Here is a 24,758-nt window from a genome sequence, read left to right on the forward strand (position 1 = left end):
ACCCTGCCACAGGGCTGTAAGGCCTGCTTTAATTATATGTTATGGAATGTAAAGGGACATGGCACACAGGCTGTGTGCCATGTTGTGTTTTCACTTGTCTTCACCAAGACACGCAGCCTGTTGTGCTTGGTGAGGGGTGCCTTGGAGTGTCACTATTTGTGTTGTAGCCTTTAGGGACCCTCTTTAGTACCCCATGCCCAAGGTACCAGGAGTACCATTTACTAGGGCCCTGCAGAGGGTGCTAAAGGTTTTGCCAGTTGGGGAAACAACTGCAGGTTTGGGAAAGACCTGCAACTGGTGACCTGGTTAGCAGGACCCCAGTGCACTTTCAGTCAATCAGAACAAATACCAGGGAAAAAAGAGGGAGCAAACCATGGCACAAAGAGGCACTTTCCTACACCAGCTCTCAAGATGTGAGCCCCCTTTGTGTTCAGCTGGACTGGTCAACCAGTCCCACTTGCAGCCTCTTTTCCATAGTACTGTTTCCCATTAAAGTGAATGGATCACCTGACCCTGTAAAGCACCTCTGCATCCGGATGCCCCAGTGCCTCCCGACGTGACCTATTGGTGCTTTCTTGGACCTTGCGCTATACTTTTAGGACTGTTCTTCTGGACTTAAGGTAAGTCGTTGCCAAGTACCTGTATGCAGTATATGCTTCTTTTGCTATTGGGTAACATTACCGCATCAATGTCAGTGCAAGTATATTTGCTGTATATTTCATAACTTAAAGTACTTACTCAATTACAAAGTTCTTGGTGTTAAAAAAAAAAAATATATATGTATAAAAATGTTGTTTTCGTAAACTGATGTGGATCTCCTTATTGAGTGCCTTTTGACTGTGTATGCAGCAAATGTCTAACACTCCCCTTTGATTCGACTAAGCTGCTCGACCACCCTACCACAAATAAAGCACCTGATATTTTTAAAGAAAGCTGTGGCCACTTCTATGGGGATACCTGGACTCTTTACACAGCATATCTCTTTTTGGTGTAGTATATAAAGAGCCAGCTTCCTACACTCCTATATATCTATATATATTTTTTCCTAGCTTGTCTTACATCCACCCACCTCTCACAACCGCAACATGAACCTATGTCAACCTGCCTCCTTCTGTACATCCAGTAAATTATTGAAAACTGCGCCCTCTTTGCCAAAGCGGCTACCATTCTGATGTTGACACTCTTATTCTCCCATGTGCAGCATTTGCACTTTTATTGACTTAATGGCTATCAAATTAGAAAGTGTTTGTATTTTAGCATGGTTGAATCTGTAATGTAGAAGACTTGAGTTTAATACACTACTGTTCCATTTCAGGGCAATGTTTGGAAAACTTTCCTGTCAAGAGGAGCAAATTTCAGAATTTGTTGAGAAAATAGCAGCCATGGAAGAGGAAATAAAAAGAGTAAGTAGGTATTTTGTGACCTTGAATTGCTTGTACATTAATCTTAGCAATGGTAACTAGACTTATTTGTTGCAGTAGTCTAGATAGACTGTCCTGCTACCCCCCGCTGTAGCTTAGTTCTTGTCGGAGTTCTGTGTCACTAGAATGATGCAAGATTACCTCTGTTGGCCCTAGCACATTCTGCATATTCAGAACTATAAACCACATTGTTTGGGAAAGAAGGACATTTCATTCCTTTCATTTCTCATACGTTTCTAAGGTCTTCCGTGTTCAGGTTGTCTGGAAGAAGGTTGTGTAGTCCCCTCCCCCCCTCTTTCTGTGTCTGCTCAATGAGATAAAAGGTTTTAGGGTGTGCTTTTGTAGAAAAACACAACCGTTTTGGATCCTGAGTTTTTTTTTCTAGGCATTGTAGACATAGAATGTTATAGCAGTAATGCACACCACCTGAAAATAATTTGAGTCTTTTAAATATTCTTAAGTCCTCTGGCCTTTGTTTCATGGTGCAGAGTGGGGATTGCTTTTTGGTGCCTGTTTGGCCATGGGTGGCCTCTTCTTGAGAGCAGAGGAGCATCGCCCGCCAAAAAAGAAAATGCCCCAGTACTGAAAAATAAAATGGTGGTAAACTTTATTACCATTTAATTTTCAGCACACCATCTTGAACCAAGTGTCAGGAATGGGCAGGGCAAATTGCTGCCGAGTGGCAGCAGTGAGCTCTGCGCTTTAATTTAAAGTGCACATGTCCCTTTGGCCTGCCGTCTTCCAACGGGCAGCCTGACATGCGCATTTTAAAATTCTCTAATCCGGCTGTCTCAAGAGAGCCGGGTTAGAGAGCGCCCAGGCCTCCAGCGCTCTTGTGAGCACTGAAAAAGGCTGCTCCCTCCAATCCTGACGCTTCTCTCATGCTGTTTAAGAGCATAAGAGCAGCGTCAGTTTCCTGGGTCCTGCGTTGGAGCTCCCAGGAGAGACGGATAACAAGAGGAAGACTCCATCAGGTGCCATTTATTTAAAAAACAACACAAAAACTGAATTGTAAAGCTTCCCAAAACCCCCTCTTTTAAAAAAAAAAAAAAAAGAGAGAAAAAAAAAAAAAGGCCGCTGCAGTGTTTCACTTGAGTCAGTGGTGTTTTGCTAAGATAGTTCTGTGAAATGATAGGGGCTGGGGAGAGCAGAACTGCTAGACAAGGGGATAGAATGCAGCAATATTGCTTTGTAAATTGAGTGCCTCCTATTTAATGTGTCTGCTTTAAGTTAAACAACTAAAATGGTAGACTTGCTGTGGTTTTCCAAAAAGTCTATAAACCAAAAACAACCACTCACTTAACGAGCATTGGCAATGCAAGTAGGTTAGGCTTTGAAATGAAAATGCTTCAATTTTTTTAAATGTTTTTAGGCATTCAGTAAGACTACATACTTATATTGTCACCTCTTACCACTCATGCTTCCATCCATCAACCTACAGGCTCATTTCTTGCCGTCATACAGTTATATAACCACGCAAAGTCCACCACATATGGAAAATGAATAAAAGAACATGCTGCCACCTAACGGTAGGCATATATGCTTGCAATTACAAAATTAAACACAGCACCATGTGTTATGGTACTTTAAATGTTTTTGTTTTTGAAGTTCTAGCATTGGTGACACATTTAGAATCCATCTGTTTGCCACTTTGGAAAGGGAATACTGCAGAGCTGTGAATAATACCATTATGTGACACTGGGCTGGTCTAGATTGCGGCTTTGTAGAGTACAACACACTGTAGATGAAATGAATCTCAACCAACCTGTCAGTACTGTTTGGGGAGCTGTACAATGCTATAGAAATCACAATAATAAAGGTTGGAGATGATAAAGAAAAACTGAAGGATTTTCCCACCAGCCCCGACACTAAAGATCACTTACTTTCAGGTGGATGTGCGAATGTTCAGAAAAATGCAGTTATTAATTTTTCAATAGATGCAATGTGTGAAGTTGCTGAACTATTGTCACAAGCTGAATATTATCATGGATGCTTTCTTTGGGACAATGTTGTAGAGAGGTGTGTACGTCTGTGCATACATAGAGTTACAGAGATATATATTTATAGCCAGGACAGCAATGATCGTTATTGGGCGATGTTTAATTTCATTGGCATGGCATACATTTGAACCTGCAAATGCAGCTTAATACTTATTGCGATTTAAGAGCAACCTTTCACACACAATGTTGAGTCATGAGTTCTTGAGGCCCTTACCTTTATCAAAACAGTAAAAATAACTCTAAGATAACACACATTGCTCTTTGTAGGTTACTGAGCTGTTCACAGAAAATAAACGAGAGCTGGAAGAGTGCTCTGAAGTCCTGCAAATCAAGGAGAAGGAACTTGAAGACACTCAAAGAAGTTTGCATGAGTCAAAACAACAGCTTGCAGAGGAAGAGTATTTGGTGTCTGCTCTGGAAACAACCGAAAAGAAGCTCCATAATACTGCCAACAAGGTATATATAGATATATATATATATTTTAAATAAATGTAATTTCACTTTGAGAAACTGTTCCCTGGACTTGCAAATTTTCAAGTTGTGTACTTCATTCAACCAGTACACCATACAAAAGTTGGAAACCTAGAAATACTGCAAATTTTCTTTTTTAATGAGCTTCACTTACTTCCTTTTCACATGCAAATCACAAATTAACTAAAGTTCTGTTTATCTCCCCTCAACGTCCCAACTTCTATATCTCCACCAATCTAAGGCATGGTTTATTGATGATGATCAGCACCAGGTACTGACCTATTTGGTTGTCAGAGCACTCTTTTCTGCTGAAACATCCATTTAAGTGCATCATGAGTCAATAGATCACGATTCCTGTCTATATGTATCTGAAAAACTATTAATTTCTCCTGAACTTCAACACTAGTACTGCAACAGCATCAAATGCAAGATTTCTTACTCCTTTTAAGGAGCTTGAGGTATTCTGACTTGTTCAGTATCCATTTATGTTGTTTTTTAGGAGCAATGTCTGTCCTACACGTGCAGGTCAGCATGGTGGACTGCAATTGATAACATTGGTAGAGCAATTTAATGCCTAGTGGTACTAAAGTTCAGGGAAATGAATTTGTATATTTGGAGGTTAAGATCGTACAACCGTATATCATCCATTTCTTATATATTGCAAAATGAAGACTTTACACGCAGACCTGCTTCTCCAAAATTGCAGGAGACTGTTAGTCTAGGTTAATCTTTCAATGTTGGTGATACATCTGGAGAATGACAGTGATAGGAGATTAGTTACAAAGATAAACCCTTGCACGTTTGCGTCTTGAGGCTCAGTACACAGCCCACAAGTTGAATAGATGTAGTTGCCACTTGATATCCACATGCATTGGACATTGGTTCTCCAGCTTAGCCCTGTTGACGATTTTCCCTCTCAAGTCTGAACTGTTAAAACTGCACACTTGCTCTAGTCACAAGAACGTTTTGCATGTAAGGTAAAGACGAACAGTTAAGTGTAAAGCTGCACCGCAATGAATTTGCTACCATTTGTTTTTCATTCAGACACATCTTTGTTTCTGCTCCAGCTCTACTTGAAAGGGCTGTCTTTTTATTTAGGGGTGTAGGCAATAGAGTTGCCTTTTATGTTATAAGGTTAGCGGTTGAGTAAAAGAAATATTTAGTAATAAACTAATCTCTATTGCAGTCAATGAATCGACTTTCCGAGCATATTACTAATGTGAAGCATTGGAGCAGCTATTTACAGTATTGACCTGCCAGACACTGCTTCTAGCTTTCATTTATTGGGGAAAAATACTATAGTGTCACAAGAAATGCAAATTGGTCTGATCCACATCTTTACATTTCCTATTGCTCAGCAAAGTAGGAGTCTAGCACATGGGTAACTACACAACATTAACAAAGCTTTTCTTCGTTTTTGTGCTAATTATTTCAAACCCATGCTTTACTGTATGATTATGGCTGGTACAGTCGACTCTTGGCTTCATAGTATTAGAGTAAATTCCACCCAACAAATAATTTGAGATACGACTTGGAGTTTACATTTCCATTTTAGCTGTTTCTCACCCTTTCTGTTCTAATTCTAGCTGCTGAATACCGTCCAGCAAACTACGAAAGATGTGTCTGGACTCCATGCAAAATTAGATCGAAGAAAGGCAGTGGATCAACACAATGACCATGTGAAAGAGTCATTCGCAGGTCAGATGGATAAGCTTTTTAAGAATATTCAAACCTCTGTGGACGAGTACAGCGTAAAGCAACAAGGAATGCTTGATTTCTATATGTCATCGATTGGTAAGTATCTCTTCTTTACCAGTTTTATAAGACTGTCAAAGGCACAATTTATAAGTTGCTTCTTAAATTTCTCTTTGTACTGAGACCTAGAAGATATCTGGTATTCCCTTGATATGTAACTTTTGTCAGCACACCCTGTGTAGCAAACGGCAAAGGTTCAAAAGTGAAGCTTGGGTGATGCAACATGAAACATTTTGTTTTGGAGCAGTGTAGGAAGTTGGCTCTGTATGCACTATTTCAAAGTAAGGAATAGTATGCACAGAGTGCAAGGGTTCCCCTTAGAGGTAAGATAGTGGCAAAAAGAGAATACTAATGCTCTATTTTGTGGTAGTGTGGTCGAGCAGTAGGCTTATCAAAGGAGTAGTGTTAAGCATTTGTTGTACACACACAAGCAATAAATGAGGAACACACACTCAGACAATTCCAGGCCAATAGGTTTTTGTATAGAAAAATATATTTTCTTAGTTTATTTTAAGAACCACAGGTTCAAATTTTACATGTAATACTTCAAATGAAAGGTATTGCAGGTACGTACTTTAGGAACTTTGAATAATCACAATAGCATATATACTTTTCAAATAAATCACATATAGATATTTTAAAACTAGACACAGTGCAATTTTCAACAGTTCCTGGGAGAGGTAAGTATTGGTTAGTTTTTGTTGGTAAGTAAACCACCTACGGGGTTCAAGTTTGGGTCCGAAGTAGCCCACCGTGGGGGGTTCAGAGCAACCCCAAAGTTACCACACCAGCAGCTCGGGGCCGGTCAGGTGCAGAGTTCAAAGTGGTGCCCAAAACACATAGGCTTCAATGGAGAAGGGGTGCCCCGGTTCCAGTCTGCCAGCAGGTAAGTACCCGCGTCTTCGGAGGGCAGACCAGGGGGTTTTGTAGGGCACCGGGGGGGGGGGGGACACAAGTTAGCACAGAAAGTACACCCTCAGCAGCACGGGGGCGGCAGGGTGCAGTGTGCAAACATGCGTCTGCTTTCCAATGGGAGACCAAGGGGTCTCTTCAGCGATGCGGGGGGGGGGGGTGGGGGGCTCCTCGGGGTAGCCAAGCCACCACCTGGGCAAGGGAGAGGGCCTCCTGGGGGTCACTCCTGCACTGGAGTTCGGATCTTTCAGGTCCTGGGGGCTGCGGGTGCAGAGTCTTTTCCAGGCGTCTGGATCTTGGAGTCAGGCAGTCGCGGTCAGGGGGAGCCTCGGGATTCCCTCTGCAGGTGTCGCTGTGGGGGCTCAGGCGGGGGCAACTCTGGCTACTCACGGTCTCGTAGTCGCCGGGGAGTCCTCCCTGAAGTGTTTGTTCTCCACAAGTTGAGCCGGGGGTGTCGGGTGCAGAGTAGCAAGTCTCACGCTTCCCTGACTTTTTGCCTTTGCTGATGCTATGTTTTGATTTGAAAGTGTGCTGAGGCCTGCTAACCAGGCCCCAGCACCAGTGTTCTTTCCCTAACCTGTACTTTTGTTTTACACAATTGGCACACCCTGGCATCCAGGTAAGTCCCTTGTAACTGGTACCCCTGGTACCAAGGGCCCTGATGCCAGGGAAGGTCTCTAAGATCTGGAGCATAGCTTATGCCACCCTGGGGACCCCTCACTCAGCACAGACACACTGCTTGCCAGCTTGTGTGTGCTGGTGAGGACAAAACGAGTAAGTCGACATGGAACTCCCCTCAGGGTGCCATGCCAACTTCACACTGCCTATGCAGTATAGATAAGTCACCCCTCTAGCAGGCCTTACAGCCCTAAGGCAGGGTGCACTATACCATAGGTGAGGGCATCAGTGCATGAGCACTGTGCCCCTACAGTGTCTAAGCAAAAACCTTAGACATTGTAAGTGCAGGGTAGCCATAAGAGTATATGGTCTGGGAGTCTGTCAAACACTAACTCCACAGCACCATAATGGCTACACTGAAAACTGGGAAGTTTGGTATCAAACTTCTCAGCACAATAAATGCACACTGATGCCAGTGTACATTTTATTGTGAAATACACTCCAGAGGGCACCTTAGAGGTGCCCCCTGAAACCTAAACCAACTACCTGTGTAGGCTGACTGGTTTTAGCAGCCTGCCACACTCGAGACATGTTGCTGGCCCCATGGGCAGAGTGCCTTTGTCACTCTGAGGCCAGTAACAAAGCCTGCACTGGGTGGAGATGCTAACACCTCCCCCAGGCAGGAGCTGTAACACCTGGCGGTGAGCCTCAAAGGCTCACCCCCTTTGTTCCAGCACCGCAGGGCACTCCAGCTAGTGGAGTTGCCCTCCCCCTCCGGCCACGGCCCCAATTTTGGCGGCAAGGCCGGAGGAAATAATGAGAATAACAAGGAGTCGTCACTGGCCAGTCAGGACAGCCCCTAAGGTGTCCTGAGCTGAAGTGACTCTAACTTTTAGAAATCCTCCATCTTGCAGATCGAGAATTCCCCCAATAGGGATAGGATTGTGACCCCCCTCCCCTTGGGAGGAGGCACAAAGAGGGTGTACCCACCCTCCGGGCTGGTAGCCATTGGCTACTAAACCCCCCAGACCTAAACACCCCCTTAAATTTAGTATTTAAGGGCTCCCCTGAACCTAAGAATTCAGATTCCTGCAACTACAAGAAGAAGAGGACTGCTGAGCTGAAAGACCCCTGCAGAAGAAGAAAAGACACCAACTGCTTTGGCCCCAGTCCTACCGGCCTGTCTCCTGCCTTCTAAAGAAACCTGCTCCAGCGACGCTTTCCCCAGGACCAGCGACCTCTCAATCCTCAGAGGACTGCCCTGCTTCAAGAGGAACAAGAAACTCCCGAGGACAGCGGCCCTGTTCCAAAAAGACTGCAACTTTGTTTCAGAGGAGCAGATTTAAAGACCCCTGCAATCCCCGCAAGAAGCGTGAGACTTGCAACACTGCACCTGGCGACCCCGACTCGACTGGTAAAGAAACAACGCTTCAGGCAGGACCCTCCGGCGACTCCAAGACTGAGTAACCAAAGTTGTCCCCCCTGAGCCCCCACAGCGAAGCCTGCAGAGGGAATCCCGAGGCTCCCCCTGACCGCGACTGCCTGACTCTGAAATGCCGACGCCTGGAAAAGACCCTGCACCCGCAGCCCCCAGGACCTGAAGGATCGGAACTCCAGTGCAGGAGTGACCCCCAGGAGGCCCTCTCCCTTGCCCAGGTGGTGGCTACCCCGAGGAGTCCGTCTCCCCCCCTCCCCCCCCCTTCCCCCCCCCCCCCCCCCCCCCCCCCCCCCACTTGCCTGCCTGCACCGCTGAAGAGACCCCTTGGTCTCCCATTGAAAACCATTACAAACCCTACGCGTGTTTGCACACTGCACCCGGCCGCCCCCGCGCTGCTGAGGGTGTACTTTTTGTGTGGACTTGTGTCCCCCCTCCGGTGCCCTACAAAACCCCCCTAGTCTGCCCTCCGAAGACGCGGGTACTTACCTGCTGGCAGACTGGAACCGGGGCACCCCCTTCTCCATTGAAGCCTATGTGTTTTGGGCACCTCTTTGACCTCTGCACCTGACTGGCCCGGAGTTGCTGGTGTGGTAACTTTGGGGTTGCTCTGAACCCCCAACGGTGGGCTACCTTGGACCCAAATCTGAACCCTATAGGTGGGTTACTTACCTGCAAGAACTAACAATACTTTACCTCCCCCAGGAACTGTGAAAATTGCACTGTGTCCACTTTTAAAACCGCTATTTGTGTTTTATGTGAAAAGTATATATGCTACTGTAATTATTCAAAGTACCTAAAGTACTTACCTGCAATACCTTTCAAATGAGATATTGCATGTAGAATGTGAACCTGTGGTTCTTAAAATAAACTAAGAAAATATATTTTTCTATACAAAAACCTATTGGCTGGAATTGTCTCTGAGTGTGTTTTCTCATTTATTGCCTGTATGTATGTACAACAAATGCTTAACACTACTCCTTTGATAAGCCTACTGCTCGACCACACAACCACAAAATAGAGCATTAGTATTCTCTTTTTGCCACTATCTTACCTCTAAGGGGAACCCTTGGACTCTGTGCATGCTATTCCTTACTTTGAAATAGCACATACAGAGCTAACTTTCTACACTGGGTGTATGTACAACAAATGCTTAACACTACTCCTTTGATAAGCCTACTGCTCGACCACACTACCACAAAATAGAGCATTAGTATTATCTCTCTTTGCCACTATCTTACCTCTAAGAGGAACCCTTGGACTCTGCACTATTTCAAAGTAAGGAATAGTATGCACATAGAGCCAACTTCCTACACCCAGCCTCACTTTTAAAAAAAGTAATTGACCTGTACTGTAGCATTTTCTTTATCTAATCTTATTTCTGCTACTTTGCTTCACTGAGATGAACAATGCTTTTGTTCACTTTATGCAATGAACTGCCACCTTGGGCATATTCTTAATAATGATAAATATAAACACACTGGATTAGTGGTGGCTGCCACATGGCACAGTTTTGATTCGTGTTTGCATTTGTAGAACAAAGTATGTTGAATTTAGGCATTGAGGTATTTGTTGTGTTCATTTTTGGATCAGATTTATGTACACTTGAACATTCGCTAGGATCTCATCTTTTAATTAGAGGGGTACTGATCCTTGTCCCTCTAATGTTGCTTTTAATCATTTGATGATCTACTTTTTTATGCTGCTGTAAAAAGCTGCTGCCCCTATGTCTTAGTGAAGGATGAAAACTGTCAGTGTTTACGCTTGTTTAAATATCATTCTAAATCCACGTTTTGGTGGATGCAAAAGATAATCTCTTAAATTGAGACTTGCTTTCTCATTGAAGTTAGCACTTAGGAGACTGAATTTTCCATTCCTGAAACTTAAATAGTCATTTCAACCGTTCTGTCAGTGAAATGTAATATTATAAAAAATTCATATGTGCACAGGCCACTTTAACATTGAATGTACAGGTGCAAATGTAATGGTTGCTCATTCAAAGATTTCATCATTTGCACAGAAATGTTTCACCTGGAAATGAGTTCTTTCATGTGTGGTTTGAGATACACTCGAGCATATCTAGCTTTGGTTGCTGGGTATTTACAGAATTTGCCTTTACTCCAACTTTTGTGAGGGTGGCTTGTTATGGGACTGCATCCATACGTAGTATGATTTGCTGGCCAGCACTATGTCTTTAGAGTGGTTAGTAAATTTGGAAATTATACAATGAGGTGTAATGTTCTCTTTATGCAAGGGAGACACTCAGTGTTTTTTTTTTTCTTTTTTTCTTTTTACTGCAGCGGTTCAAATGCCACATGTTTGTACAAATTGTTCTTAGCTTGAACATGCCCTGAATAGTGCACCCCACAGTGTGCGAAATACAGCCTCTGCTCTCAAGCATTGACTGCTTGATGGATTCACATGCTTTTGAAATATTCCAGTTGTTGGGCTGGGCTTCCTGCATTTCTGGTATGGAAGCAGTAAAAACATTTAAAACAAGGCTACATAAATTAGCTACTTCACTGTTTAGACTTGTACACTGGCTATTAAGTGGATAGCCAGAGCACCTGTGCATTCTTGTCCTGGTACTTCACAGACCTTGTACAAACATAGGTAGGATGTTGGAGAACCTCAGTTCATTTGTCTCTTCCATGACTTCTACATTACAAGAGCACATTGGATTCACTGTGTGAGTCAATGAGTTAAGCAGTAGTCTTTTGGTGGCCAACTTTTTTGTTTGTGTACATTGGGGCTCTGACAGAGCTCTTTTCTGAACTTGCTAAATTTTGAAAGTAGGATATTGACTTGGAGCTACATTAATCAAATGGGTTCTTTACTTACAAGGGGACGCGTATAGGTCGATTAACCTTTTGGATCGCATGGAATATCCGAATTATGTAGTGATTACGGACATCAATAATCAGCATAACCAACCATCAATATTCTATTGATAACATCTAAATACCATCTATTCATGAATAATCACAGCTCTGTGAAGAGTTAAACAAATGTATTTCCCTATGGATTACAATACTAAATCTGTTGATCAAACTTTAAACAGCTCAGTTATTAGTTCATTAATGAAACGTCAACATAATCAAATCAGAACTTGAAGACATATGCTTGAATGCTCCTAGATAAGTCAATAAAAGATTTCCAGCATCAATAGCAGAGTTCAGCAGATAGCTCGTCAGTCATTTGTCACTGTCAGCGTCACCCCTGAGAAGCCTACCTAACCAAGATTAGCATTAGCATGTGGGACTTAATGCAAAACAATTTAGGAAAAACATGAATTTGGAAAACATCTTTCTAAGTGAGAATCTATAATCAGGGCAGTTGGTACCTAGCAGAAAAGGCACAAGTTAGTCTCATTTTCATAGCTACCTATCCACAGAATGGATCTGCAACAGTCAGTCTTTGTCTTTAGGTCATCAATCGATCAGCTACGCATCAGTCTCTCAAAAGTATGAGCCCAAGACAGAATCTCAAACAGCGTCTCCTGACGTCATCAACGTCTCCCCTCGCATCTCCCACATCCAAAATTTTAGCCCCTTGTCATGACTTTTTATTAGGGTCTACCAGTCAATCTTCCTAATTCCCAATTGGTAAATCAGCAGATATGACTTTAACCTATAGTATTTGTTTACCAAATCTATAGATTTTAATATCAGTCCTTTCACAAGACGTGGATGGGTCCACTATATGATGTCCTCATCATCCGTCTCTTCAGGTATCAAAATTGTTGCATGTTCCTCTTCAGTCAGTGCTTCCATTGTTCAAGTCCTGGGAAAGTACATTTAGCCTACTCTACACATAATTGTATCAAATTGTCTTCATCTCCTGTCTGCCAGTACATTGCAGAAAATTCTAGCTAAGCAACTTTAACATCGGGCAGTTCAGGGTCACCAAAATTTAAAAACCCCAGTTAATTTGCTTTCCAAATCACCAAGTAAATGTGAACACAGGACAGATGTTGTGACATCCCTCTGTTCAAATGTTGTGAAAGAAACGTTTTTAAAATGGGTAGTCCCAAAGAGAATTGTTTGCAGAGCTAAAGGCGAACATGTGTGAAGAACTCAGAAGTTTGAATAATTGCCTATATAGTTTCTCCATCAATAGTTCCCATCATCACTAGCTATATAAAGCTAATTAATAGATAGTTGTGCCGGTTACAGGGAGTGTCACTGTGGGAAAGATATTATTTGTGTGGAGTTGCTCACACGTTTGTACATGGACTAGGGGACAGTGTCCCAAAATAGGGATCACTGGAGTGGCTATTACCTCTTCCCTATTGAATGTGTGCAATGTTTTATGGTCTGACCTGGTCTCATAATGCACAGCTTGGCCTACACTGCTTTCCTGGAGGGACCAATGGCTGAAGAAGCATGACAGATGTAGGAAAGTGCCTTTTCTGTGTATTATCAAAGTTCCCTCCTGACCAGGTTTTGGACTCATGTGGCTGGGTTTTGGACTCATGTGGCTATTTTTTCAACTAGGTAGTGCAAAGGGCACTACTGTCTGCATGTACTTGGAGCCCTCCAAAAGCATATGTGTAATTGGCTAATCACTTGCATAGTTAACTTACTTATAAGACCCTACTATATGGTACATTAGGTACCCAGGGCAGGTTAGTTAGCGGTCTCCAGTGGACTGCAGCACCTGTCCCTCCACTGGTATGCTGAAGTGAAAACATGGTTCTAGGTCTGCCATCCTAGCTTAAGCAGCTCCCTAGCTGCCAGCTGAACATGGCAAAACCTTTTACAGGTCCAAACCTTCCTTTTTTAACATCTACAAGTCACCCCTATAAGGAAGGCCTGTTGATATCGAAGGACATGTTAAATTTATCTTGCATGTACTAGCAGTAAAAACACTCAATTGTCTTTTTTTTTTTTTTTTTTTTTTTTTACTGTAGCGAGGCCAGAAGCTCCATTGGCTAACATGGAGTCTTACTAGCCCAAGTGCTAGCTTTCATATGGGACCACTGAATATGGTTCTTCAAGGTATCAAGTTAATTGTTGCATTAAACTCAACTTATCACTGGATTCAGAATCAAGGTAACTTTTAAGGCAAATGTGACTCTTGAAAGTCTCCACTTTGCCACCCAAAACTCTGGTAGCCCTTCCTGACTGTCAGCAGCAGCTGTTCCCCGAGACAGCAGAATATACCCCCTGTGCTAGGAAGAGAGGCACTCCAAGGAAAAGAGAACCAAGAGATCTGTTGGTGGGAAAATGTGTGGTCTCCAATAGGATGGCTACCTGCAGTGGTCAAAGATGGCCCAGCTTCAAAGAACCTTGGCCTGCTCACTCCTTTGTGCAGACATATAGGCTAGCACCTCCCCCAGAGCGAAAAAATCTGTGATTGAGACGATTTTCTTGGAGTGGCTCATTATGATGGGTACACACCACAGAAGTGCCCAGACCAAAAACTGAGGGAAAAAAAAGCCATCTTGTTTTTAGACTGAAATGGGTAGCCTGGGATTTTCTGACAAAACCACCTTGAAGTGATTTAAAGTGGGAACGGTAGCCCCATGGGAACTGTTCTTAGCTAGTGGATCCTCCTTCTCCCACAACGATGGCATATAATTGGTACCCCTTGCACAGTCTTGAGATCACTACTGGACTGTAAAGAGAAAGAAGGCTGCCTGGCTTCTCCCTGGACCCAGCAAAGAGGCTGCACCAAAGACTAAACTCCAACTGCTGCACCTGAGGGACCTGCAAAGAGGATTGTGCCTGCTGTGCCCACTCGTCCAATTAAGACAGCAGTATTGACTCCAGGGACCCGGTGGCTAGTCCGCTTTTAAGCATCAGAAGCGCTAAAGCTAGGATAGCTTGCACTCCAGTCCAGTTTCCAGGAATAGTCCTAACCTACCCAACGTACCTCTTACTTTGTGGGGCCATGGTTGAAGTCAAAGTGGACCCTCTTCCCCTTAAAAAAAGGATTTACTTACCTGTATGTAACTGCAGTGCTGGGAGACTAGGTGACCTGTGGCGACCAGACCTGCACTGGACTCCACTGGTGCATCATTTCTAAGGAGGGGGGGGGGTATAATTTATTCATCTCGGAAGTACACCTGTAGTTTTAAACAGCTTTTTTTTGTTCCTTTTCCAATATTAATAAGGAATCATGCTCCCAACTCTTTACAGGTGAACTACTTTCTGCCAGTTTGTCAGCATTTCATGGTACTGCATCAACCATAGCAACAACGTTTTCCACCGTTGAGGGGCAAGTGTCAGTAGAGGTGTCCCGTTGCGTTGAAGCTATTGTAAAACAAGAATCTTTGTCTTCAGACACCAATGATAATTTGCAGAAGTTAATGGTAAGAACTACAAATTAATTCTAATGTTGTTTTGTGTAATGCATAGGTCCTTGGCATTGGACCTTAGTGACACAGACCCATAATAAAAACTACTACAGGTAACTGTTTAATTTCCTTAATCTATACACATCCCATGGTCGTCACTTTTTTATTCAGTATGCATTATAAAACAGTGATTCTGTGTGTACAGTGTGGCATGTTAGTGAGGACTGGGAATTAGCTTTCAGTAATATACTGTCTACATAGTGCAACATCCTCATCCTGAACAACCCTGCCTTATCCCCAATGTGTGCGAGGACTTAGTGATTTTCGTCCGAGACTAACCACTAATATTCCAGACTCTATGTGCCTTGGCATCTCTTTAGGTGCATGTGTCAGAATGGTGGGGTTTCGTTTATGAATTAATATCTAAACTGCATAGTTTCCCGACTTAATACCTTGAGGCCACCATACTAATTTTGCTGTCTACCATCAACAGACTGATGTAGGTTACTACTGAACTTAAGATGGAGAGCTCCTAAAATGGAGCCAGTTTCCATTGAGCGCCAAAGTTCTCTTGAGCATTTGCAGACTTGACATAGAATCATTTACATTCCACCTGCATAAGTTTGCTTTTTTCTTTTTCTGTCCTGCACCGTGATCTTCTAATACAAGTTGTCACTTTATTTAATGTACCTTCAGAGCCTTTTCAAATGTAGGCTTTATGTCCAGCCTTCTACAATGGAATCCCTTCTCTTATAGCCATCTGCACCCATCAAACACAAACCTTGATGCACCAGTGAAAATAGATTTATTTCCATAGGTTCGACATGCAGAGGCACTGGCAGTTCTCCTGGCTCTCCACTTGTTGGTTTTAAGGGCCTGCAAAGTAGGAGAGACAGACTCCACAAAAGTGATTATTCGTTTTCTTTCTATTGCCAAGCTGATGTTTTGGGACAGTGGTCTAAAGGTGCTGCGGACCAATAAGTTCAGCAAATATTTTTATTGCCATACTTTGTACTGTTTTCAAAGACCCCTCCCCATATTCTTACACTACTCCTGATAGGAATGTAACCTCCCTCATAATGACTAGCAACAATAAAATCTGTACCTGTGTGTTGTCAAAGTTCGGATTATATTCCTAATTTTTAGGGTGGGTGTTCTTGGCGAGCTTCGTGAGTAAAACTATCTCCTCGCTAATTGTAGGATCTAAGAATTTGATTTCAGATACAGAAACGTTTTGTGCAATTTTTGTAATAGTTGGAATCTGTTAGCAGACAAACCATTGCCTTGGTGCCTCCTGGATATTTTGGTTAGGATTAAGAGATTGATTATGTCATATGTTTTTCTGTGATTTGTGGAAATTACGATGTCCTTGGTGTTGGAGGCACCCCTTGGAATTCTACAGGCTTCACCTGGTGGCAGCAGGCACCACTTTGTTGCTGGAGAGGCTGAAGATTTTCTGGTCCAGTCTGGCACCTTGTAATATTTCTATGTAAATAATATAGCAGAACAATAAAATATCAGGCAGTTAGTCAAATTGCCACTCATTCTAGTCCCTGTAAGACACCTTTTGGCTAAAGCTGACTTTTACATTTGTTTCCTTGTTGGTGTACAGCATCTCATCTTGGCTTATGTTCTTTCTTAATCAGATTATTTTATGTTTGATGAAAAAATGCAAAATTGGGTGGGTAAAGCAACTGACCTTAATGTTTTGAAGCACAATTCTGCATTTGGACGACTTGTATTCACTGCGCAGATAATCTTTCTTCTTTCATTTCAGTTCAAGCACATTGCTATTGAAAATGTAATATTTTTTTGTTTTTTTTTGTTCAGGCTGATCATAAAACTAACTTGGAGTGTGTGTTTAAAAGAAGTCTATTACCTATGGTGACCTCTCTGTTGGATCTAAATTCTCAAATGAAACAATCCTTGCAAAATTTTGCTGCATTGGCTGAGAAGGTAACGTTGTCTGACCGTTTATAAACCTGTCATTTCAAATGCATTCTTTTTATTAAAAGTGCTTTGCTGTGAATGAGATTTAGTAAGTGCAGTCTGTAAAAATTGGTGAAGAAAGCAGTTTAAAAGACAGCGTATGCAAACAGCAATTTTCTTTATAATATGAATTGCCAGTCCAGACTTCACTTTCAAAGCTACAGAATGGGTGTATCCAGTGTTTAGGCCTTCTACATTCAAGAACGTCAGCAAATTCTAAAAGGGGATGCCCCTCCTGAAGTGTGTATGTGGTGTTGAACTGCTTAGCATGATACTCAACCATGCAGCGCTTGCTTGCAGCACTTACCTCATTGTTACTTACTGTCCAGTGTTCTCCCTTTGCATGTTTTGGTATTCAGTCTTTGACTGTACAATGCCTTTCCAGAGCAACACGCTCATAAAGGAGATCCATGGGTGCACAATGCCTATGCACACTTTATTTGGTGCTGTGAAGACTGCCGGCCCATACTACTTCACCCCTGCCTAGGCTGTTCGAATGACAAGTCCCAAAGATCATATTGCATGTTCTACATTTCTTGTAAACCGCTTGTCATTTTAGCTCCTCCAATAGCGCCATGACTATTGCCAAGTCGGCTAGCGAGAGTCCCCTTTTTAAGAATGCTGTCGCTGCCCTTTTAATTTCTCATCAATGCTTTGATTTTAAAGAATACCAGTGCATTGCCCAAGCAACTGCAGAATGCTTAACCCTTCTGCATGGCACTCTGAAAATACTGAATCCGTTGGGGATATGTATTTTAAGTTCTTGAATTCCCTGTAAACTGATTGATGCTAGAACAGTTATCAAAATACACCTGGCACAATCATGACTACTTCTGTCAGTTGCAAATGCTCCTTATTGCAGATTTCTGGGTATGTGTGACTTAAAAGGCCGTCCTCATGACCTTGGCTTTACCATGCATAGACATGAATGGTGCATATTAATGATGTATGGGTGTAGAGTGGCTATGTCTTGTACAGAGACTGTCCTTCAGTCTGATCCTTAACTCGCTGTATCCAATTTTGAGCTGCTAAGTATTCCCAATATTGGCATAAAATACTGAATTATTACACACTGGGGCACAAGTGCCTTTTTGAATTCACTGCCTAACTTTGTAATGTTTGGAGATCTTAATATCCCTATGAAATTACTTCGCTTCAAGCGAGCTTCTAGCCTATTGAAAATCCTTGCTGCACTGTTTTTTAAAAGCGGATAACAAGCTTACTTGAAAAAGGTGCAAGTGAATATGATCTTCTGTAAATCTTTAATCACTGGCATCTCTGTAGGTCTGCCAACCATTTTCTTGAATCTGCCTATCCCCAAGTGACAACCTGAGAATGTTTTTGAGGTCTCCTGATTCAACGACCTCTGTTTTTGAGATGCAGAGTTACACTAGTTTCTCTGCTTTTCTTATTAATGCCCTTAATGCACCTGCATGGGAGCTGGGTAACCATGCAATGAGGGCACCATTGGGAGTCTTGCCCATCAAAGTTTACACGTAGGTTCATTCAGCCAGTTGGGTCTAGTGGATCAGATCATTCCTGGAAGGTACATTCAAGCTCAATTCCCAGGAAGGTAAGTGTAGGAAAGGACCTCTTTCTGTATTATAAACCACCCGCCCCCTTCCCAACATTATGGACTGATGCTACCTTTTTTCCCCCACTCGGTGCACAGGGCCCTACTATCCCGGCACCTTTGCATGTACTCCTCCGAATTATGTGTAAAACTGACTAATGCCCAATTAGCCCACTTAACATAACTAAGTTCCTACTGTATGGTACCAAAGTTAACCAGAGGTAGTTAACAGTCACTAGCCGACTGTAGCACTTAATTGTGCAGCTACTGCAGTGACAAGGTAAAAATGTGAATCTAGGCCTGCCAATGCAGCAGGGTTGGATAGCTTTAACTGTGCCAAATTGACATAGAAAAAGCAGCCCTTTTGCAGAGTCACATACTTCCATTTTAATAGGAGTAGGTCACCATTAGGGAAGGCCTTGGTAAACCACAAGGCACTCTGCATAAACACTAAAGGAGCATGCTATTTTTAATATTAACATGCCCTGACAGTGAAGGCGCAAAATTGCCTTTTTCACTGGTAGCAAGGCTGTTGGCCCCATTGGCTAAAATGGGGTTTCAGTAGCCACCCTGCTAAGTGCTAACTTCTATTTGGGACCCCCAAAGTTATTACTATAAGTTATCAAATTAATTGTTAAATTAAACCAGACTTATTGCTGGTTTCAGATTTAAGGTAATTTAAGATTTGTAATAGAAAGGTGACTTAGGAAAGTCACCACTTTGTTGTCCAAACCTCCAGTAGCCTTTTCGATCTGCAGTTGGCATCTGAAACAGCATGCTTTCTCCTGCTAAGAAGTGTGAAATGCTCCCAGGAACAAAGAGCACTGCTGGTCAGAGGAGGTGTGACCTCACCAGCAGGATGACTAACTCAAGGTGGTGTCCACGCATGGCCCAGATTCACAGGTTACCCCCTCTGAGGAACTAATTGGCAATCACATCTTCTCCGGGCAGTGCCTTTGTATAGGCAGACAAGCTGACATTTCTTATAGAGGGGCTAAATCTGTTGCAGAACCTGTTTCCAGGAAGGTTGGCTCATTATGTTGGGTACACCTCCGGTACTGCCTCGGGCTCCTCATAATAGAAGTCTTGTGCCATCTTGAACTTGGGGGAGAGAGGAGGGTGTCCTGGAATTATTTAGTGGCCAAACCCCCAGGGAGTGATGTAAAGTGGGAGGGATTGCTTTGTTGAAACTATTGTCCCATTGTCTAGGTAGATAGAATGGGCATCAGAAAGAGCATTACCAAAAGTGAGTTACTTATACTTCTAAAAGGATTAGCAAGATATGCGCCAAGGTCTTCCATATGGTTTTCCATATGTAGTATGTGCCATTATAAATATATTGCATTAGAGTACTGTCCTCTATGCTGTATCTAATTGGAAATCCATTTCAATTTGCTGACATTAAAATTTCCAGATGTGTATGAATAGCTTTTATAGTCCAATACCAAATAGTTTCATAAGGCAAATTGGCAGTGCATTTAAAGCAACTGGTTAGGTAGGTGTCTGTATTAGCACCAAGGGTAATGCAATTTACATTTAGAATCAGGAATAATGTCCAGTAAAATAACTTATAATTGAAATAGTGGATTATTCACATGGAAGTTAATATGCTGGTATTTCACTATATGTCCTAAATCACGAAGTAGTTACCCTGGTGTATTTTTTTTTATGTACTATTTGTATACCATGAGTTTTCCGAAATCTCAGTGATTTAACACCAGTCAGAGGTGTTCACAACTGATTGAAACATTTTAGAAATTTGGTCTGAATAGTTCATTTGAGCTTCATTTTATTGTAACTGTTGTCCTTGTCCTAATTTAACATTCTTGGTTTTGTTCTCAAAAGGTGGAAAGCCATAAGGAAACCATGAACCTATTTTTCAGTGACCATTCACATGCCCTGCGTAAGCTACGAAAAGATTCCACTGATGCACTGATTGAATGTCAGACTAAATACGATTGTGTACGTCATGAACTGGAATTGGCCCAAACAGCGCATGCAGAGGTAGTTTTCTTTGTTTCATGAATATAAAATCATGGATGTTCCTGAACCTCGTTTTATTGTCCCATTCTGATGTCTGATGAAGTGTAGAAAATAGCTTTTCGTTGCACCTTTTCATTAATGCATGGACTGACATTCTTTGAGCCCAGACTGGCTTTAAGGAATTTTGTAGCAGGGTAGTTTCTTCTCAAATGTGACCTAGCCTTCTAAGGGGGTTCTGTGCAAATTGGACACAAATGTATGGTCCATTGACTGTTGGCTGCACCGTGGGCTTAAGGCACTTGTCGACCTACATACAAAATCCTTTTTTTTGTGAAGCTTTACGGCAGTTTATAGACAACCCTAACTATTTCAGGGGGTGCTGTGTGGGAATCTGACTGGTGAGAGTGGATAAGTGATTAAAGATTGGGTTTCATTCTGAATCACCTATGTGGAGGAAGCCCCTTGAAGGCAGTTAAGTTGGTGTTTGAGTATTTTTGACTGCCCACTGTTCATGGACAAAGCCAGAAGTGTGGCTTTTACAGAATAGTGCTAGTATAGAACTAAGTGATTGGGGAGCCATCAAGCCCTAGGCTGATAAAAGATGGATTTTCAATCATGAGAAGGTTCAGGAATTCTACTAGTCTTGGATGTGAAGATTTCTCAGTGAGGAAATCAGAACATGTAAGATCTTCCCACAATTCTATACCTTGGTGGCCTGGTGGGAGATTCGCTTTCTATTGGCACCTTTTGAGTTCTAGTGTTACTAAAAGTGTTGTAAACGAGGTATGCGGGTTTCTCCTGTTTTGGAAATTTCCAAAATGTACATGTCTGAATCATCCCGGCTTTAGTCTTGGAATCCATGGTAACTTCAAATAACAGTAAACAGTGTTAAAATGTCTATAAGCCTCAACAACTGTTTGCTGCGCATCTTTCTCATTTGAAACAACCCAAAGTTCAGCCAATGAAGTGGAAGTGCTAAGCTCCTTTACTGCCCCCTAGATGCCACCACAGCTCAGATTTTTACAAGATGTCAAATGAGTTTCTCCCTGAGTAAAACTCTAGACTGCTTCTCTGTCCTTGGTCCCAAATTATCATTATGACTGACCGAAATTATCCTACCTGTGGACAAAGATCTGCTGCTGCAACATATGCAAATACTTTCCTCCCAAGACTGAGGATAGAAAGGAGATTGGCACGGTTTGCTGTAGAAAACAAAATACCCTCCTTTTATGTGGGGATGATTTAGAGAAAAGTGATTCACGAAGCGCTTCTAAAAACAGCTAAAAAATGAAAACATTATGTAAAGAAATGGCTCCCTGTTGCAGTTACCCCCCACTTTTTGCCTGATACTGATGCTGACTTGACTGAGAAGTGTGCTGGGACCCTGCTAACCAGGCCCCAGCACCAGTGTTCTTTCACCTAAAATGTACCATTGATTCCACAATTGGCACACCCTGGCCTCCAGATAAGTCCCTTGTAACTGGTACCTCTGGTACCAAGGGCCCTGATGCCAGGGAAGGTCTCTAAGGGCTGCAGCATGGATTATGCCACCCTAGAGACCCCTCACTCAGCACAGACACACTGCTTACCAGCTTGTGTGTGCTAGTGAGAACAAACTGAGTAAGTCGACATGGCACTCCCCTCAGGGTGCCATGCCAGCCTCTCACTGCCTATGCAGTATAGGTAAGACACCCCTCTATCAGGCCTTACAGCCCTAAGGCAGGGTGCACTATACCATAGGTGAGGGCACCAGTGCATGAGCACTGTGCCCCTACAGTGTCTAAGCAAAACCTTAGACATTGTAAGTGCAGGGTAGCCATAAGAGTATATGGTCTGGGAGTCTGTCAAACACTTTTAAGAACCACAGGTTCAAATTTAACATGTAATATCGTGTTTGAAAGGTATTGCAGGTAAGTACATTAGGAACTTTGAATTATTTCAATTGCATGTATACTTTTCAAGTTATTCACAAATAGCTATTTTAAAAGTGGACACTTAGTGCAATTTTCACAGTTCCTGGGGGAGGTAATCTACATGTAATATCTCATTTGAAAGGTATTGCAGGTAAGTACTTTAGGAACTTTGAATAATTACAGTAGCATATATACTTTTCACATAAAACACAAATAGCTGTTTTAAAAGTGTACACAGTGCAATTTTCACAGTTCCTGGGGGAGGTAAATTGTTAGTTTTTGCAGGTAAGTAACCCACCTACAGGGTTCAGTTTTGGGTCCAAGGTAGCCCACCGTTGGGGGTTCAGAGCAACCCCAAAGTTACCACACCAGCAGCTCAGGGCCGGTCAGGTGCCGAGGTCAAAGAGGTGCCCAAAACACATAGGCTTCAATGGAGAGAAGGGGGTGCCCCGGTTCCGGTCTGCCAGCAGGTAAGTACCCGCGTCTTCGGAGGGCAGACTAGGGGGGTTTTGTAGGGCACCGGGGGGGGGGGGGACACAAGTCAGCACAAAAAGTACACCCTCAGCAGCGCGGGGGCGGCCGGGTGCAGTGTGCAAACACGCGTCGGGTTTTCAATGGTTTTCAATGAGAGACCAAGGAGTCTCTTCAGCGGTGCAGGCAGGCAAGGGGGGGGGCTCCTCGGGGTAGCCACCACCTGGGCAAGGGAGAGGGCCTCCTGGGGGTCACTCCTGCACTGGAGTTCCGATCCTTCAGGTCCTAAGGGCTGCGGGTGCAGGGTCGTTTCCAGGCGTCGGGATTTCAGAGTCAGGCAGTCGCGGTCAGGGGGAGCCTCGGGATTCCCTCTGCAGGCGTCGCTGTGGGGGATCAGGGGGGACAACTTTGGTTACTCACAGTCTTGGAGTCGCCGGAGGGTCCTCCCTGAAGCGTTGTTTCTCCACCAGTCGAGTCTGGGTCGCCGGGTGCAGTGTTGCAAGTCTCACACTTCTTGCAGGGATTTGCAGGGGGTCTTTAAATCTGCTCCTCTGTAACAAAGTTGCAGTCTTTTTGGAGCAGGGCCGCTGTCCTCGGGAGTTTCTTGTCTTTCTTGAAGCAGGGCAGTCCTCTGAGGATTCAGAGGTCGCTGGTCCTGGGGAAAGCGTCGCTGGAACAGGTTTCTTTAGAAGGCAGGAGACAGGCCGGTAGGTCTGGGGCCAAAGCAGTTGGTGTCTTCTTCTGCAGGGGTCTTTCAGCTCAGCAGTCCTCTTCTTGTAGTTGCAGGAATCTAAATTCTTAGGTTCAGGGAAGCCCTTAAATACTCAATTTAGGGGGGTGTTTAGGTCTGGGGGGTTAGTAGCCAATGGCTACTAGCCCTGAGGGTGGGTACACCCTCTTTGTGCCTCCTCCCTGAGGGGAGGGGGGCACATCCCTAATCCTATTGGGGGAATCCTCCATCTGCAAGATGGAGGATTTCTAAAAGTTAGTCACCTCAGCTCAGGACACCTTAGGGGCTGTCCTGACTGGCCAGTGACTCCTTGTTTTTCTCATTATCTCTCCTGGACTTGCCACCAAAAGTGGGGTTTGGGTCCAGGGGGCGGGCATCTTCACTAGCTGGAGTGCCCTGGGGCATTGTAACACGAAGCTTGAGCCTTTGAAGCTCACTGCTAGGTGTTACAGTTCCTGCAGGGGGGAGGTGTGAAGCATCTCCACCCAGAGCAGGCTTTTGTTTGTCCCCAGAGAGCACAAAGGCCCTCACCACATGGGGTCAGAAACTCGTCTCTCAGCAGCAGGCTGGCACAGACCAGTCAGTCCTGCACTGAACAACTGGGTAAAATACAGGGGGTATCTCTAAGATGCCCTCTGTGTGCATTTTTTAATAAATCCAACACTGGAATCAGTGTGGGTTTATTATTCTGAGAAGTTTGGTACCAAACTTCCCAGTATTCAGTGTAGCCATTATGGAGCTGTGGAGTTCGTTTTTGACAGACTCCCAGACCATATTCTCTTATGGCTACCCTGCACTTACAATGTCTAAGGTTTTGTTTAGACACTGTAGGGGCATAGTGCTCATGCACCTATGCCCTCACCTGTGGTATAGTGCACCCTGCCTTAGGGCCGTAAGGCCTGCTAGAGGGGTGACTTACCTATGCCACAGGCAGGGTGAGGTTGGCATGGCACCCTGAGGGGAGTGCCATGTCGACTTAGTCACTTTCTCACCACCACCAGCACACACAAGCTGGCAAGCAGTGTGTCTGTGCTGAGTGAGGGGGTCCCTAGGGTGGCATAAGACATGCTGCAGCCCTTAGAGACCTTCCCTGGCATCAGGGCCCTTGGTACTAGGGGTACCAGTTACAAGGGACTTACCTAGGTGCCAGGGTTGTGCCAATTGTGGAAACAATGGTACATTTTAG

At 43.6% G+C, this 24,758-nt stretch overlaps 1 protein-coding gene across 2 annotated transcripts in view; it reads left to right on the plus strand.

Annotated features, from left to right (window-relative positions):
* KIF11 (kinesin family member 11) overlaps nt 1-24,758 on the plus strand; it is a 135,057-nt gene that overhangs the window by 55,642 nt on the left and 54,657 nt on the right. For both annotated transcript variants that reach the window (XM_069239811.1, XM_069239812.1), the window contains exons 12-17: nt 1,316-1,403; nt 3,689-3,877; nt 5,479-5,686; nt 14,756-14,928; nt 16,744-16,869; nt 20,321-20,479. In XM_069239811.1, the coding sequence (XP_069095912.1) occupies nt 1,316-1,403; nt 3,689-3,877; nt 5,479-5,686; nt 14,756-14,928; nt 16,744-16,869; nt 20,321-20,479 (943 nt within the window). The remainder of the gene's footprint in view (nt 1-1,315; nt 1,404-3,688; nt 3,878-5,478; nt 5,687-14,755; nt 14,929-16,743; nt 16,870-20,320; nt 20,480-24,758) is intronic.

Source organism: Pleurodeles waltl, chromosome 6 (genome assembly GCF_031143425.1).
Source record: "Pleurodeles waltl isolate 20211129_DDA chromosome 6, aPleWal1.hap1.20221129, whole genome shotgun sequence".
Taxonomy (NCBI): domain Eukaryota; kingdom Metazoa; phylum Chordata; class Amphibia; order Caudata; family Salamandridae; genus Pleurodeles; species Pleurodeles waltl.